This window comes from Myodes glareolus, chromosome 10, assembly GCF_982192425.1.
Source record: "Myodes glareolus chromosome 10, mMyoGla1.1, whole genome shotgun sequence".
Classification (NCBI taxonomy): domain Eukaryota; kingdom Metazoa; phylum Chordata; class Mammalia; order Rodentia; family Cricetidae; genus Myodes; species Myodes glareolus.
In genome coordinates, this window is record NC_142035.1 from 52,149,956 (window position 1) to 52,167,044 (window position 17,089).

Sequence of the window (17,089 nt, forward strand, 5' to 3'; positions counted from 1 at the left end):
TTGTTATTTGAGACAGGGGTTTATGATATGTAGACCAGGCTGGCCTCGAACTCACAAAGATCCACCTGCCTCTGCCTCCCGAGTGCTGGGATTAAAGGCGTACGCCTCCCTCCATGCCAGCACCAGCAGTTTGTATTTTTAAAGCCTCAATTCTCATCTAGTACCGTGACTTCCACTTTGTCCACGTAAAACTGTGTGTCCTCGTTTGTAAACTACCTTGCAATTGCCTACAGAGGAGTCTTAAAAACAAAGCAACAACAAAACCCACTGATTCCTCGGAATTCGATACATATTTCCATGGCTAACAGCATGTCCTGCTCTTGTAGAAGACCCAAGTTCAGGTTCCAGTAACCATGTCAGGAGGTTTACAGCTGTCTATAACTCTAGCACCAGGGGGGCAGACACCTCCGGCTGGCTTCCTCAGGCACAAATACTCACATACACAGACAGACAGACAGACAGACAGACAGACAGACAGAGACCTTTAAAAGTGAAATAAAGTGAAACACAGAGACCTTTAAAAGTGAAAATCTTCATAGAAGATTGATGCCTAGAAATATTGGGTTGCTATGGGGTGGCCCTGGACTTCAGGGTGATTTGAATACCCCAGGTGATGCTAATGTACAGCAATTTAGGGGACCACCATTAAGTTCACTAGCTCTGAAAGGGTCAATGTGTCCCCAGATGATTTCAAGGCACAGGCAAGTTTGGGAACATGGTGCTGAGCCAGAGCTTCTGAGATTTGAGCCTGTGTATGAATAAGCAAGAGGGCTTGTTCCAACACCTGTTGCTGAGCCCACTCCCTGGGCTTTTGACTCTGGGTCTAGGGTGGGGCCTACCTAAGGTTTTGTGTTAAGAAACTCCCAAGTGACATTGGTGAGGCCAAGACAGAAATCCTGGTCGGCAGTGTTCTCTCCAGGGATCCAGGTCTCTCTGTGGCCGCTGAGCAATGTCAATGAGCTGACACTCTTGCAGCCTCCCCTCCCTTTCCTCCTACAAACCACCCTCCCATTTTCCCTCTCTCCTGGACCCACTGTTTCTCAATTTTGCTTCAGAAAAGATCAGGCTTCCCAGTGATATCAACCGATATGGTTTAATAAAATGCAGTAAGACTAGGTGGGCATAAACCCTCACATCAAGACTGGATGGGGCAGCCCAGTAGGAGGAAAGGGTCCCAAGAACAGGCAAAAGGGTCTGAGATACCCCCACCCCCATTACTGGAAGCCCTAGAAGAACACCAAGCTACACGACAGTAACATACATGCAGAGACCCTAGTGCAGACCCGTGCAGGGTCCATGATTGCTGCTTCAGTCTCTGGAGCCCCTATAAACCCTGTTTAGTTGATTCTGTGGGCTGTGTTCTTGTGGTGTCCTTGGCCCCCTCTGGCTCCTACAATCCTTCCTCCCCCTCTTCCTCAGGGTTCCCTGAGCTCCCAGCTCTGCCTAGTGTTTGGGTGTGGGTCTCTGCATCTGCTTCCCTCAGCTGCTGGGAAGAAGCCTCTCCCATGATGACTGGGCTAGGCCAACTGGGTGGCTTTTAACAAAGACGTTTGACAAGATGCTTTACAGGGTTGCATTTAGTTCTTCTATAGCGAACCACACGTGCATATATCTTAGAGATAAGCCTAATTAAGATCAAGGTACATGGGGCTGGAGAGATGGCTCAGAGGCTAAGAACACTGGCTGTCCTTCTAGAGGTCCTGAGATCAATTTCCAGCAACCACATGGTGGCTCACAACCATCGATAATGAGATCTGGGGCCCTCTTCTGGCATGCAGGCAGAATGCTTCCTTCCTTCCTTCCTTCCTTCCTTCCTTCCTTCCTTCCTTCCTTCCTTCCTTCCTTCCTTCCTCTAGCTATTTTTGTATAATAAATAAATCTTAAAAAAAGAACAAGGTACATCCTGACACTGACCTTTCTTGGGTCTGCCCTTTGAGCCCTTATTTATGAGTTGAGCCTCAGAACGAGAGAATTCAGCTCCTGGGATCTGAGTTACGCTAAGTGAACACAAATGATGCATCATTCAGGGGTCTCTTTATCTGAATTGTTCCCTATATACGACTCCTGATCAACAAAACCAGCCACACATTGGAATTTGTTAGAAATTGAGATTCTGATGCCAACTCTGGTGTGTGCGACCCAGAACTCAGGTGATTCTGCGTCAAGTGAGACGAGGCTCATCCAATGAGCCCTCTTTCTTCAATAGAGCAGGCAACACATAGTTACTGCCCGACTATGGTCCAGGCACTGAGGAGTGACATATGCAGTCTTCTGTGTTCATGGGACATAGCTTCATGGGTGCATGAAATCTGAGCCACAGGAAGCTAACAGTGTGAGTGGAACATAGCACCAACCACACATGCACTGCCGTCTGATATCTTGTGTGTCCTGAGAGCCTGCAGTCAAGCCTGCTACACTAGAACCCTGTTGGCTATCAGCCTACCTCCATTAGAACAGTGCAGGATGCTGTGAGTGGCTTGCTCTCCCCGCTCTTCTCTCTCTCTCTCTCTCTCTCTCCCTCCTTTCTTTTTTCTTTCTTTCTTTCTTTCTTCCTTTCTTTCTTTCTTTCTTTTTCTTTTTTTTTTTTTGAGACAGGGTTTTCCTGGCAGTACTGGAACTTATTCTGTAGACCAGGCTGGATTTGAACTCACTGAGATCTGCCTGCCTCTGCCTCCCAAGTGCTGGGATTAAAGGCATGACCCACCACTGCCCAGCTGACACTGCCTTTCTTGTTTGCTGTCTCATGATGGAGTCTATGCAGTCATCATGATAATTATTGATAGAGTCGTAACATGATGAAGACTCTGACCTTTGTTCGAGGGTCTTTCCAACCATCTGTCCTTCAGGATCTGACCTACTTTCCCAGACTCTTAGGTGACACTGGTGTTAAGAGCACCTCTTAGGCCATAGCAGTCCCCAGTAAGTGCTTTAATGTAGACGTGGGGTAAGAAGCACGTTTATTAAATCATCTTATTAAATTTTATTAGATCATCTCCATTTCTATACCAACTTTCATTAGCTTCCATTTTAGAGTTGACACTTCCTGGTTTCATCTCCACATTATTTGGGTTCATGTAGCAGTCCATCTATACACCAATTGAATGATGTACCTATTGAATGATGTATATAAATACTAGCTTAAGTTAAAAACACCCACTGTGCTTTCAAACGAAGGTAGTGCTGCTGTTTCTATGGACAAATTTAAAAAATCTTTGTTAGTGTATAAAATTACATATAACAATGGTTTCCATTATATATATAATGTTCATCTCATTATTCCTCAGTTTCCCTCCCATTCTGACTGATACCTTTTTTCTTCCAAACTGGTGCCTTCTACCCCTCCCCCACCCCATGTGTGTGTTGGGTGGGGGGGTTTAATTAGGCTTCTTGCAGGAACCTTACAGGTAAGTTATCTGTTTACAGAAGCATGAACATCTGACTAGTAGCTACACCAATGAAGAACTCTTTCTACCAGCAAACACCAACTATAAGACCTATAAATCTTCAGAGAGGGACGGAGTTTTGTGAGCCCTCCCCATCCACAACAGAACCATGACAGGCTCCATCTTGTGAGGTCTTCACAGATAACAATTATCGTGAGCTCATTTCATGGGTGCAGTGAGCATGTCATGTCTGGAAGACAGCTGTTCCACCATGTTTCATCCCTTCCCGTGACTCTTAAATTCTTTCTGCTCTTTCTTCCACCATGTTCCCCAAGCCCTGAGGAGGGTGACGTAGATGGTATATGTGTAGGAGGCACGGAGGTCCTTGATCTCACAGATAAGCACTTAGGGAAACCAAGAATGTTAACCATGCAGGGTTGTATTTTCAAAGTGAGGGATGTATAACCTGTTTTCCACCCAGAATGCTGAGAGCAGAGATGCTTAATAACCTAGTGACTTTTGTCTTATCTATATGACTGAAACCACACCAGATCCTTAAGATGTCACATGTAATCAATCTATAGAACCCATCTTTATGGAAGATGTCTCATATACTTTTACAAAGAATTTTGATGTAGTCATGCCTTAAGCTTTATTGTGCACATGGGATTGTATTATATCAAGAAACCTTTTCTCAAATTGTACTGTACTTAAATATGCCTGAAACAAATTGCTTGGTGTCAGACTCTTGAAGTTTGAACCAACACTGGCTACCGAGTCATGTTGAACTGGACTTCCTTCTTGCTTCTCACAAATTGAAACTCTGGGGCCCTGGTGGTTGCAGAGACGTTGGAGGCGGTGGGAGTTGCAGCAGGTGACAACTAGTGTTCAGACATCAACTCACCAGAGAAGTGATTCTCTGAGGGAGGAGAATTCCATCCAGGCAAGGTCTATGGGACCAGCGACTCTGGAAATGCTCCTGTCTGTAATTTTACATTTCCTAAAGCAGCTATGGTGTCTCCCCAATACCTGCATTGTAGCATATAATTTCATATGATATGTATGTGTAATCTCATGATTGCATCTCAATCTTATGGGCACATATATTTGTGGATGGTCAGGAAGATGACTTCTCAATAATCTGTATAATTTTGATATATAGAAAATACACTAGGATATGCTTCATAACTAGATCTATTGCCCCATGAGAACTGTAAGACACTCATAAACCTGCTTGTTCCTTTTACTCAGACTAACACAAGAAAACAACAATTTCTCCCCAGTCTAAGACAAGCTACACACAATTGGCTTGGTTTTACCTCAGAGCAACTTCAAACTAGACTAAAGGTTTCTGTATATGGATCATAAGTTAAAAACTTTACAGATATGTACAAGGTCAGAGTTGCAAATGTCTACCAATGTTATTAACACAAAGCAACCTAAAAAATCAGGCTAATTCTTTGCTTGCCAAGTCTGACGGATAAGACCTGACTCTCTCTACAGATTTCTCTGTAGCTTGTGTCCCCTGGGCACTGTGCCTCCAGCTTCCGGTCACAGTTTTATGCCTGGAACCTTGAAACCTTGTGTTGCCATGGCAAATGGCTCAGCTCCTTATCATTTACTCAAGGACTGTGCTATGACCAATGAGATGGAACTCTTGTAACTTTTTTCTTATTGCCTCAAGCGTACTGTAAAAAATGTATTTAAGCAAGGTGAACAAAGAAGCAGGAAGAATTGAAACAAAAATTGGAACAAAGGAGACCTAGAAAGAATTAGAACATAGAAGAAAATCAGAGAATAGAAAAATAAAGAACATGACCTGAACAGCACATGTGTGAATTTATTCCATACCCTCTAGATAGAAAACCTTAAGTTTAGTTTTTGCTATGCTATAGAACTCTTTTTTAAACCCTGGGGGTAGCCTTGAGAGCTGGTCTTTCAGGGCTACTAATACAGCACATATAGGCATGGTTCTGGCCTTATAAAAGGAGGAAGACTAGTTTTTAAAACTGGTTATCTCTCTTATCCATGCAAACCCAGAGGTTGAGGTCATTGTCTGGTGTCTCCATCCATACAGTGGAGCTGTAGTACTTGGACTGAGTGAGGGATTCTGGGGGAAGTGGGAGGCTGGGGAGTCTCAACTGGTGGGCGTCTGAGGACATCAGCTCTTACTTTCTAACTGGGTATCTAAATCTAAAGAATGGGTTGGGGAGGTCAGAGCCCAACAGGTTGAAGTTGCAGGAGTTCTAATGGGACAGGTGGCGTCCTGTTCCCTGAAAAGATGCCCCTCATGACAGAGAGTAATGTCATCACTCTGACTTGCCTTTGCTGACAACCTGGTTTATTTTGATAGGATTCCATAACACAAAACTCTCAAAAATAGTCTTGGGTTAAAATTCTCACTGGTGGATCAATCAAGCAAGGGCAGGATTTTGTAAAATTTTCTAGGTGCTGGCAAATAACAATAATCAATTCCAAATTATTGGGAAAATGCACAGAGATGTAAGATATTCATTCTAATGGACAGTCCTGGAGCTCCTTATGCGTAGTAAGGGCTCCAGAAATGTGTATTGCTAGACATAATAGAGACAGTCAGTGATCTGAGCCACAAGACTTCTCTAGAAGTCACCTGTGAGAGTGGAGAGAGGGGCTGGAGAGACGGCTCAGGCATTCAGAGCACTTGATGCTCTTGCTGAAGACCTGGGTTCAGTTCCCAGCACCCACATGGTGGCTCGCAGCCATCATAACTCCAGTTCCAGAGGATCAGACTCTCTCTTCTGACCTCCTCGAGCAGCAGGCACACATGTAGTACACATACATACAGGCAGGTGAAATACCCATCCAAAGAAATAAATAAATACTGTAGCATGAGGGCCAGCTTGTTGGGGTTTCTGTCCTGCCCAGTACCCCAACAAGCCAGCAAGTCCCAAGGAAAATCACACGGAGTCTACATTAGGTTATAAACTGATTGGCCCATTAGGTCAGGCTTCTTATTTGTTCTTATGACTTATCTTAACCCATTATTCTAATCTATGTTAGCCATATGGCTTGGTACCTTTTCCAGCTGTCAGCTTCACATGCTGCCTCTTCAGTGGTCTGCACAGGAATGGCAGAGGAACCTCCCTGCTTCCCAGAATTCTCCTGTTCTCATTGCATCACCTCTACTTCCTGTCTGGTTTTCCCACCTATACTGCCTGCCTGGCCAATCAGCGTTTTATTAAAATATGATTGACAGAATACAGACAATTCTCCTGCATCAAAATACACCTAAAAACAAGAGCGGAGAGAGTACAGGAGAAGTTGCTAGCATTATTTTTAGTAACATATTGGGGTAAGGGTGGCTGCTCTTTTTGTTATTCAGGATTCCTGGGTACAGCTCCTGGCCATTTGAGGATGTCTTTCAGAAGGAAATCTCTGCTTCCTCTAAACAGGCCCAGTGACCCAGGTCTCACTATTTTGATGAAAACCCATTGCCCGTGATGTACTGAGTAAGGTTAAGGACACATCCTGAGGGCATCACCAAGGACCTGCTTCTGAGATTGTCACAGTTGGGACCTGTGGCAATGAAGGAGTTGCACACAGGAAGGAAGGCAGCTCAGCTTGGGGACAAAGAGCTCCTCACAGAGTCCCAAACCCTCTTGGGCCAATGACTTCATATCCGTGGACAGATTCATGCTCAGGAGACTGACTGCAGCTTTTCCAGCTGGGAGAGGTAAGGCAGGGTCCCAGGTGCGTGTGAGCCTGGGGTGGCCCTTGGACAGCCAGGCTTTCCTGCTCCATCGTTACCTTTTGTTTGAGATGTTTGGAAGTTTCAAAATATTGGAGATGGTCACAACCAAAGGATTCGGGTTTCCAGCTGGGCGTGGTGGTGCATGCTTGTGATCCATCAATAAGGAGGCTAAGGCAGGAGGACGATGAAACTGAGGATGACTTGGGCTACACTGTGAGACCCTGCCTCAAAATCAGTCTGTATTTTGAAGTAGCTAAAAAGGACTTACTGAACATCTTATAAGTGTGGAATTAGGATACAGCAGGCTTAGGCACCTGTGGTGATTTGAATGAGAAGGAAAAAACCCCCCTCCATCCCTAGTTAGTTCTCTGTCTCCTGCTTATAGATCATAGGTGAGCTCTCAGCTACTGCTCCAGCACTCTGTCTTCTTGGCCTCCAGTCTTGCTCCCACCATGATCCTTATAAACCCCAACCCTCTGGAATGCCGAGCCTCCAAAGTAAATGCTTCCTTTTCTAAGTTGACTTGACCGTGGTGTTTTGTTTCAGCAGTAGAAAAGTAACTAAGACAGTACATTTAAGGACAAAGCTGACATTTCTAGCTTTGGTTACTGTGTGCACAGTGGCTGGGATGATCATATGAGGGGAAGGCAGGCTTCTTACTCTGGAGCCGGATTCCCATTGTGTTATTTATTGCTGGCCCATCCCCCCGCTTCCTTTGCCACTTTTTATCAAGATGAGCAGGACACCTGTAGCCAATGGCTCTCTCTGCTTTGGAACAACAGATGTGGAATTTGCATTTAGAACAGAGAAAGAACCACAAGAGACAGCAATATTTCATATGTTAGTGTTAATATAGTTTATTATGTATTTAAAAAAATAAGGCCCTCTCTCCAAAAAGTTTAGTTTGCAAGGACAAATGGCTGGTGTACGGTGAAAAATAATTGTCTCTAAATCTTTTTTACTTGCAAAGGTTCTGGTGTAATTTAAAAAAAAAAAAACAAACCTGTCCTTCTTTTAATGAATAATTTCCTAAAAAAATTGCACCTTATAATCTTCAATCAAATTAACGTTGGATTATATCAAGTGGCTACGCTAGGTCTATTGAGTTTCTTCCTGGAAATGTCATGAGATCGTCACCTGGGACTATTCATAGCTTTAGAGTTTTATCTCTTATGGCATTGTATATGTCCTCAGTCATGGGCACATATGTTTTTGCTGTGTCATCCATGAAATACAAGGCATCTTTGATGACTGTGGGATTAAAGCCCTCTTCCATCAGGGTCACTTTGCGGTGTTTAAAAGTCCCAGTGATCTCAATGGTGTCCTGGAAAAGGTCAGACAACCCACACGTTAGTTGTGCTTTACAGTAAGTTAGGATGTGGGGTTAGGGTGGAGATGCTGGGGGTTGGCAGCATGCTGGCTTTTTGTCGTGAGGGCTAATGGATGTGCATCCATGCTGCCATTTTGCAGAAGCTCTGCATGAGGATGGAGATGTGAGGGATCTGTTTTAGTTCCTTAGCGCAGTGGTTCTCAACCAGTGGGTTGAGATCCCCACAAGGGCCGCCTATCAGAGAGCCTGCATATCAGATACTGTTGTGAATGTTACAATTCACAACAGAGCCGGATTACAGTCATGAAGCAGTGAAGAAAATAATTTTATGGGTGGGGTCACCACAACAAGAGGAACTGTATTACAGGGTCACAGGAAGGTTGACAAGCACTGAGAGCCTTAGAAGATTCATGTGGGGTGAAGAGAAACAGAAAGCAGACTCTGAGTAGAGGGGGCGCTGGTAAGGTGGACCATCCTGGCTGTGGTGGAAGCAGGGTAAGGTGGGCCATTCTGTCTGTGGTGGAATCAGGGTAAGGTGGGCCATCCTGACTGTGGGTGGAAGCAGGGTAAGGTGGGCCATCCTGTCTGTGGTGGAATCAGGGTAAGGTGGGCCGTCCTGGCTGTGGTAGAAGCAGGGTAAGGTGGGCCATCCTGGCTGTGGTAGAATCAGGGTAAGGTGGGCCATCCTGACTGTGGGTGGAAGCAGGGTAAGGTGGGCCATTCTGTCTGTGGTGAAATCAGGGTAAGGTGGGCTGTCCTGGCTATGGTAGAAGCAGGGTAAGGTGGGTTATCCTGGCTGTGGTGGAAGCAGGGTAAGGTGGGCCATCCTGGCTGTGGTAGAATCAGGGTAAGGTGGGCCATCCTGGTTGTGGGTGGAAGCAGGGTAAGGTGGGCCATCCTGGTTGTGGGTGGAAGCAGGGTAAGGTGGGCCATCCTGGCTGTGGTGGAAGCAGGGTAAGGTGGGCCATCCTGGCTGTGGTAGAATCAGGAGAGGGGTCATTTATATACAGGAGATTCTGTTTTTCCAGTCCGTCTATCTGCTAGGCTAAAGACTCCCTTCAGGGCTGGAGAGATGGCTCAGCAGTTAAGAGCACTGACTGTTCTTCCAGAGGACCCAGGATCAATTCCCAGCACCCACATGACAGCTCACAACCGTCTGTATGTAACCACAGTTCCAGCGGATCTGGTATCCTCACACATACGTGCAGGCAAAACACCAATGCATATAAAAATAAAGTGAAAGACTCTCTTCAATGTTATGAGACACGTCTGAAGACGCTCATGTTTCTGTCTTTACCATCTGCATGCAAAGCAAATGCCAGCCCTTTATGTGTTCAACAGAAGTAGCCTTGTGCACTCAGCACTACTCAGGACCCTAAGACTTTGTCAGTTCCTCAGTTACATAACCACGGGGCTCAAAGTACTTAACAGAAGACTGGACCAAGCCCAGTGACAGTTTAACACTTCCAAGTCACTACTGATGCTGAGTTAAAATCCCCCCATAGAAAGGGGTAGGGCCCAGCAGATTTTGTATTCTTCAGAATTAGAAACAATATGGGTGTGGATGTATCTCAGTGGCAGAGTGCTTGCCTAGCACAGAAAACAAGAAGAGTAAACCTGAAATGGGAGGGCTGGATAATTTCTGTTTGAAGTGTCTTTGGTACCTCATCAAACACTGATTTTGTTACTTATCTGCTAAGGTTACAGGTTAATAAACTGGCCTGTCGTTTTAGTGGGGAAGAGATTGAGATGGGATTTCTGTGTGCTCTATTTCTGGGGTTTTCCTGTCCTTCCTGAACCGCAGTGCTTCTTCCTGAACTCTGTCCTGTGACTGCGATAAAAATTTGGCAAACACGGTCACCATGGAGGGAGGAAGGGGTCAGTTCCCTAAGTGAGTGCCTGGGAGAGAATGGAACTTGGTCTGTTTTCTCACCTGTATTCTTAGGAACCGAGGCCTCGCGTAGCTCGGCAGGTACTCCGAGATGTGCTGAAAGAGTTTCTTTCCATTGAACTCATAGTTTTCTTTCATCTTGATCGAGGCCATCCCGACTCGACCCTCATGGCCTGGAAACAGGGTGAGACGACATTAGCTGGCAATTTCGTTCATGAGACTCTGCCACCTCAAAGAACTGTGGACTGCATCAACAACAACCACTAGATTTCTTATGAGTAGTTCTAATATTTATTTCAAACACATAGGCCCACATTATTCTATGACGATCGCGTGCATACTAGGAATGTTAACCAATGATTAAGTAATAAAACTAATAATAGATCTATGCTGACTCTTTAGTAGTTGCCATGGCCTATACTCGGTGTATCCTCATTTAACCATAGCAACGACCTTATGAAGAGGGGCAGATGTGACCCCATCGTCTCCAGGGTGAGGAAACTGAGATTTAAAGTCATTCAACAAGTCGTCCAAGGTCACACAGCAAGGACCAGGGGGCATCAGAGACTGATCCAGGTGGGTCGGCTTGGACTCCCGTGCTTGCGGCCATCCCTATTCTTTATAGTGAGCTACACAGAGCCCTGCAGGGCATCAGCTGAACTGGTGGCTAAAGGAAATATTTTGTTTGTCTGCTTTATCTTTTGATTCCAGCTAAAGGTCTTGCTTTGCCATTGTGAATAACTGAGCTGGCTTTGCCATTTCGTTTGCAATGCTGGGTCTGCGATGCTGAGGGCACAAATTACTGCCTTTGAGACTTATGTGTTCCCTCAAAGCTCCAAACAGCTTTTCTTCTCTGTATTTCAGGGAGGCTGCAGGCAGAAGGCTGAAGATGGGCGCAGGGGTGAGCTGTTGTGTGTCCTTCCATTCATGCCCAGTCCTCTCGAGAGAACCTACGCTGCACAGAGAAAACTGCACTCCACGGCAAGGCTGTTAGTGGAGAGGTGATTAGAACAATTACTATTGTTTGCTTGTGAGGACAGTGGTAATTAGAGATTAATATATTTTCTACCTGATCCAGCAGACCCAGTGGGAGTCCGGGTCCACTTCCCTGAACTACTTAGCTGTAATCAGAGAGGAAGGAGCCAGTCTTGGTCACCTGGGCTCCAGCATTTGAAATCTCTCCCATGGTGATTATATGTTTACCTATGTTTGCCTAAAGAAGGCAAAAAAAAAATTTGAAAGGACTTATTTATTAATTTATTTAATTTACTTTAAAGAAAGAGGTACTTGCTCATTTGTTTCTCGCTGACCTGAAGAAGGAGGGCAGGGTGCCAGACTCTTTTTAAAAAGGGGTCCCTCGAACTGGGTGGTGGTGGCAGTGCATGTCTTTAATCCCAGTATTCAGAGGCTGGCAGAGGTAGGTGGATCTCTTGAGTTTCAGGACAGCCTGGTCTAAAGAGCTAGTTCCAGGAAAGGCAAGGCTGTTATACAGAGAAATGCTGTACGGAAAACTAAACCTAAACAAACCAAAAGGGGTCCCTCATAGCTGCCTCAGGAACTCAAACATCATGCTACTTTCAGAATTATGGGGAGCTGGTGCCGCAGACGGACATTGTCCTGCCTGACTCTTAATTCTTGCTCTGTTAGCCTGACCCAGATGGAGGTGGGCCTGATAGGCCCCAGGCCTCTGCACTGATGCCTAGAGTCAGTGGTTTTGACTAAGTCAGCTCCAGGAAGCAGGTTTAGGCTAGTGCTAAAGATCAGATCTGGTCCACTCGAGAGCCGTATTGCCTACTGCACACCCATTGCCCACATGCCAATGCTGAAACTTTATAACTGATAAGTATCAGTTATAAAGGGAAAGGAAAATACATTTTCCAAATTGCATTCCTATATTTTCAGTACTCAGCAGCCATGCTGTGACTGTTGGTCACCCTGCTGTTTTCATCAACACAGAATGTTTTACTGAGACCCAGGAAGTTCTAGAGAGTACTGGGACTGTTGTGTGATGCCTCCGTTCTAGGTCCCAGACCAGAAGTTCTTCCCTGGGGCAAAGGTGATAACCGAGGCTCACAGTCACTGCCCGTGCATGTACCCCTGACTCGAGGAGGACCTGCTGCGTTTCCAGGCTTAGGTCGGCTGTCTATGACAGCTAAGACGCAACTTAGCAAACCGAATGACCCTGAGACTACGAGGCTGGACGGGACTTCAGAATTCATCTCTCATCTTTCACTGCTGTAAGAAGTGTTTCAGGTTCTCAGATGGAAGAAGATCTGGCATCTTTCTACATGCCCAGCTGATGGCCGCCCAGCTGTGGAAAGAAGCCCATCTGAGGGTTGGTCCCTCTGGCGACGGGAGTTTCTGGGCTGATGTCCTCTGCTGATCATCAAACTGTTTAGGGTGGGTTGCTGAACACAGCTCTTCCCTGTTGTGACTGTCCAGGGAGGGCCTCTTCCTTCTACGCAGTGACTGCCACCCCTAACAGACAGGCTCACTCAGCAGTCTCTAGATCCCAATTCTAGACGTTCTGATGGCTTAGCGCTGGGATATATAAACTTCCCCAGGTGACTGTGAGATTGGTCACATCAGCACCTTTCATACTTCAGCGGGATTTTTGTTGTTTGTACTTTTTGGTTTAAGATTGGATCTCACTCTATAGTCCAGACTGGTCTGGAACTAACTACGTATCTTTGGCTGACTTTGAAGTAACTGACACATCAGCCTATTGCATGCTATGGTCACAAATGTGCACCATCATGCCTGCACTGTTTTTTGAACTGTGTAAAATAAAATATGTTGTTTTTAACACTTCAGTGGTGTTTTGTATAGTCACAATGCTGACCAATTAGCATATATTCTAGGATATTTTCATGGTGTCTAAATAAGATTTGAATGTCCGTGTGTGTTGTGGGGGGAGGAGCTGGGGATCAAACTCAGGGCTGGGCAAGAGCCACTGAACCACACCCCTAGCCTAGGGTTATTAAGAGTCACTAGAGGGACTTAAAAATGTGCTGCTTCCTGAGCCCACCCATTAAGCAAGATCTGGGTGGACCTGACACACTTCGATTTTAGCAAGTTTTCGGCTATGATGACCTTGCCTATCTGAGACTCCTCTTTGAAGGATACTGGGCTTTCAATCCACGTTCCAGAATTTCTCAGCTCCTTAAGAAGAGTTTTAAGATTTAGCACTTAGAAGCGTATCCCCCCCACTCTAAGAGGGGGCTGTCACAGCCTCGGGTGCCATGGTGGTTGACAACTGTGACCTGGACCCTTGTGTTGCCTTGGCTAAGGGTCTGCTGCATTTCCCTCCAGATCAGCTGTCGTCTCTGTGACCTGAGAGGTGGCTGTGCTTGTTATCCATCATTATCATACGACCACAGGGAAGCAGGGAAGGAAAACGCCCGCCCTGTGGCTGATGGGAATGGAAATCAGCCCACTTACTATGGAAATCAGTACGGGGGTTTCTTGAGCAAAAGTAGAAGCAGATCTAACATGTGACCTGCCTAGCCCATGACTAGGGGTTTAGCCAAAGGATCCCAACTCATCCCAGAGACACTTGCCCATCAGTGCCGTTACAGCACAGTCACGGCAGCGAAGGTATGGAAACAACCCAAGTGAATAAGAAAGTGTGGTATGTGTACACGATGGGACAATTTTCAGGCCTAATGAAGACTGAGGATAGGATATCTGCAGGAAGATGGACACACCTGGAGATAGCTATACTAAGGGCATTAAGTCAGCTTCAAGAGGGCACCTTCAAGGTATTTTCTCTCATCTGTGGTTCTTGGATTTTATAGATTTTATATGAAATCATGTATGCATATATGACATGGACCTAGAAATCTGGGTGGCAGGCGGATGAGAAAGGGGGAGTGGGATGTAGGGAGAATATGCTTTACATATAATATGGACTTTACATGTAATATGAACTTTCATGGAAATTAAAAAAAAAGCTTTCACAGAAACAAATAAAATGATGTAGCAAGGTAAACAACTTAAACTAGGTTCAGGAACTTCTGGCCCTGCCAGAGTTGCCAGAGTAAGCAATAAAGACTGCTGAGAGTCACTCTTAGACACACCAACTGCAAAGACTCAGGCCAGACTATGAGCCTAGAAGAAGCAAAAACCAGCTGGGCTGCCTGGACTAGGTTTAGACCAACTGAGTTCCCAGCAAAGGACCCTCTCTGACCAGCTGGGCTGCCTGCAGGCTGCGCAGTTACTCCAGGTTTCTAACATGGTAAGCTGTCACCTGTGCTGGGGTGGGCCTTGGTGATGCAGTTGTCTCTGAGTCATTTCTGCTCCTGTAAGCAACCCCTCCCCCAGATTCCTATAAGTAACCTCGGTAAAACTCATTGGTTCACCAGGTTGGATTTTGGTGGCATTGGAATTTGGTCTCTTAGGGGTTCCCTGTCTGGGGTGAGCAGACGTGCTTGCTGCATTTCCCTGGACAAAGTTTTGTTACACAGCGGTTGGTACTGTCAGTGTGCAGGGAAGGGGGCTTTGGATTTCTACTTTGGATAAATGACGAGAATCCCAAACACTCAGTTTTTGGGACAATAAGAGCCTGGCACCTTATGTTTGGGCACTGACTGGGAGAATTTAATCCTCTCTAATATCTACAATTAAAATGACTGATACTTAACACAGCTCTACTATGCATTTGAATTAATCTATTTGGTATTTATGAAATTAGCTCTGACAATTTCTGCTGCAAGGCCAGTGTTATTTCTAGTGTGAGGGACTCTTGAAATAGCCATTGGAGCCAGGCTTCCTCCCACCCGGCTGGCATACCTCAGTGCCTCCACTCTGATGATGCTGAAGTTCAGGACCTGGTCTGGTCTTAGGAACCTGCTCTACAAGAAGAGGCTGAACACAGTTTGCCCCTTCCCTGTTGTCTTTCTAGAAACTGTAATTGTTCCTCCTTGCGCCTTCTCTTCAGAGGCAACACACCACTTCACAGCCCTCAAGTTCTCAAAGCGTGCCAACCAGAGGCCTGGAAAATCGGAAGCCTCCTTTGCCTAAGAACCCTAAATTAAGCAGCCGCTAAAGCACAGAGGCAGGCCAACATCAGGTGCACTGAATTACTTTGACAATGGTGCGCGGTGCAGAGAGAAACACCCTAACCCCTGGGGGTTGACAGCGGCTTCAGTCTCCAGGCAGTGGGAGAAAGCAAGACTAACTGTGGCTTGCTGTTGTGGCTCTGCCCAGTGTCTGCCTGGGTTCAGACAGATCTGTGGTGTCTTTTACCTACCTGGCACGGGCACGCCATAAACGTTCACTTCCTCAACAAAGTCAACCAGTCCTACGATGTCAGCAACTTCAGTGGTGGCTACGTTCTCTCCTTTCCACCTGGGAGAAAAGGAAGGGTTAGCTGAGGCCATGCTTGCTTTCTGGTCAGTGTTTCTTTTAGGCCATGGTGAGGTGGCATTCCCATACTGGTCCCCTAAGGCCCCCAGCTCACTTGTGGCATTCCACTGGAAGCAAAAGGGTATAGACCTAGCTAATAGAATGTGGAATTTCAATCTTGTCATGCAAAACGTAATCGATATCATTGTGTTTGGATGTGAAATCCAGATGTGGCTGAGAAAGTTACTGGATGCCAGAAATCATCTCAACTTCTGTTAGCTTTGTTTAGGTCTCTCACTTTTTCCCTTTAACATCTTATTTAATTCAGTCAGTAAACTTCTAGTTGGCAGAATTTCATAGTCATATTTCATGTTCTCACAAAAAGCAAAGCTTTTATTTGAAAAGAAAAGAATCACAGTTTTATTACATAAAGATTGTAATGTTAAGGTCTAGCCAGATGCTATTTTTCATTTAATTAAGAATTAGGGGTTTTATAAAAATACCCTGTAGGTCTCTCAAAAGTATCTTTGTGTGTGTATGTGTGTGTGTGTGTACTTTCATGTATGCATGCATGTGTGTGTATTTGTATAGGTGTGCATAATGCATGTGTGCATGGGGGTGGGCAGAGGAGACCCCTTGAGTGTTTGTCTTCAGGTACTGTCCACTCTTTCAAAAAGGCAAGATCTCTTCTCTTTAGCATGGAGCTCAATGTGTTGACTAGGGTGGCTAACTGCCCAGTAGGCTCAGGGATCTGCCCGTTTCTGCCTCCCCGGGGTTAGAGTACAGACATGCAGCATTAAGGCCCAGGTTTGTAAATGTGGGTTCTGGGGACAGAACTCTGGTCCTGCTGCTTGCCAGGCAAGTACTATACTAGCCATCTCACCAGCTTCTCGAAGTAACTTCTTAATGAGGGCGAGTCAGCCTCAATTTGGTGAGTGAGCCAAAGTTCACACTTCTTGAGTTACTCAGTCAACGGTGGTGACCCGTATCAGACAAGGTATTCAGTGATGTATGGGGAGTTGCTATCTCAGGGAATCCACACATGCAGGACGCCTCTGCCGTGAGCCGGAAGACTGAGCTATTGCCGGAGAGTCATTTCACCATTTACCAAGAAGACTTTCAAACGTCCTTATGCTAGCCTGGAAATCATTGGCTGGAGATGGAGGACAGAAGAAAGGGGTGGGGGAGGTCCCGAACCTTTTCAACCAGATTAACTTCACGTTAATTTGCACTTCTTTTAATCTAAAAGCGAAACAGCTATCTGATTAGAAATATGGGAAAAATCCCTGGCTACCCTAAGTGCATCCACTAAATCACGCAGGACACGCGAGTGCAGCTGGGTGCACTTCAGGCTCTGGAAACAAGGAAGAGATGTCCTGCCTTTATGTTTATCTGTGTTGTAGAGAGAC

General features: G+C 45.7%; 1 protein-coding gene across 1 annotated transcript in view; it reads right to left on the reverse strand.

Annotated features, from left to right (window-relative positions):
* Positions 1 to 7,945: 7,945 nt before the first annotated feature.
* Positions 7,946 to 17,089, reverse strand: part of Slc27a2 (solute carrier family 27 member 2) — a 37,115-nt gene continuing 27,971 nt past the window's right edge. Inside the window, exons 8-10 of the mRNA XM_048460109.3 lie at positions 15,586 to 15,683; positions 10,377 to 10,507; positions 7,946 to 8,437 (exon numbers count right to left, since the gene is read on the reverse strand). Coding sequence (XP_048316066.3) covers positions 8,261 to 8,437; positions 10,377 to 10,507; positions 15,586 to 15,683 — 406 coding nt within the window. The 3' untranslated portion in view covers positions 7,946 to 8,260. The remainder of the gene's footprint in view (positions 8,438 to 10,376; positions 10,508 to 15,585; positions 15,684 to 17,089) is intronic.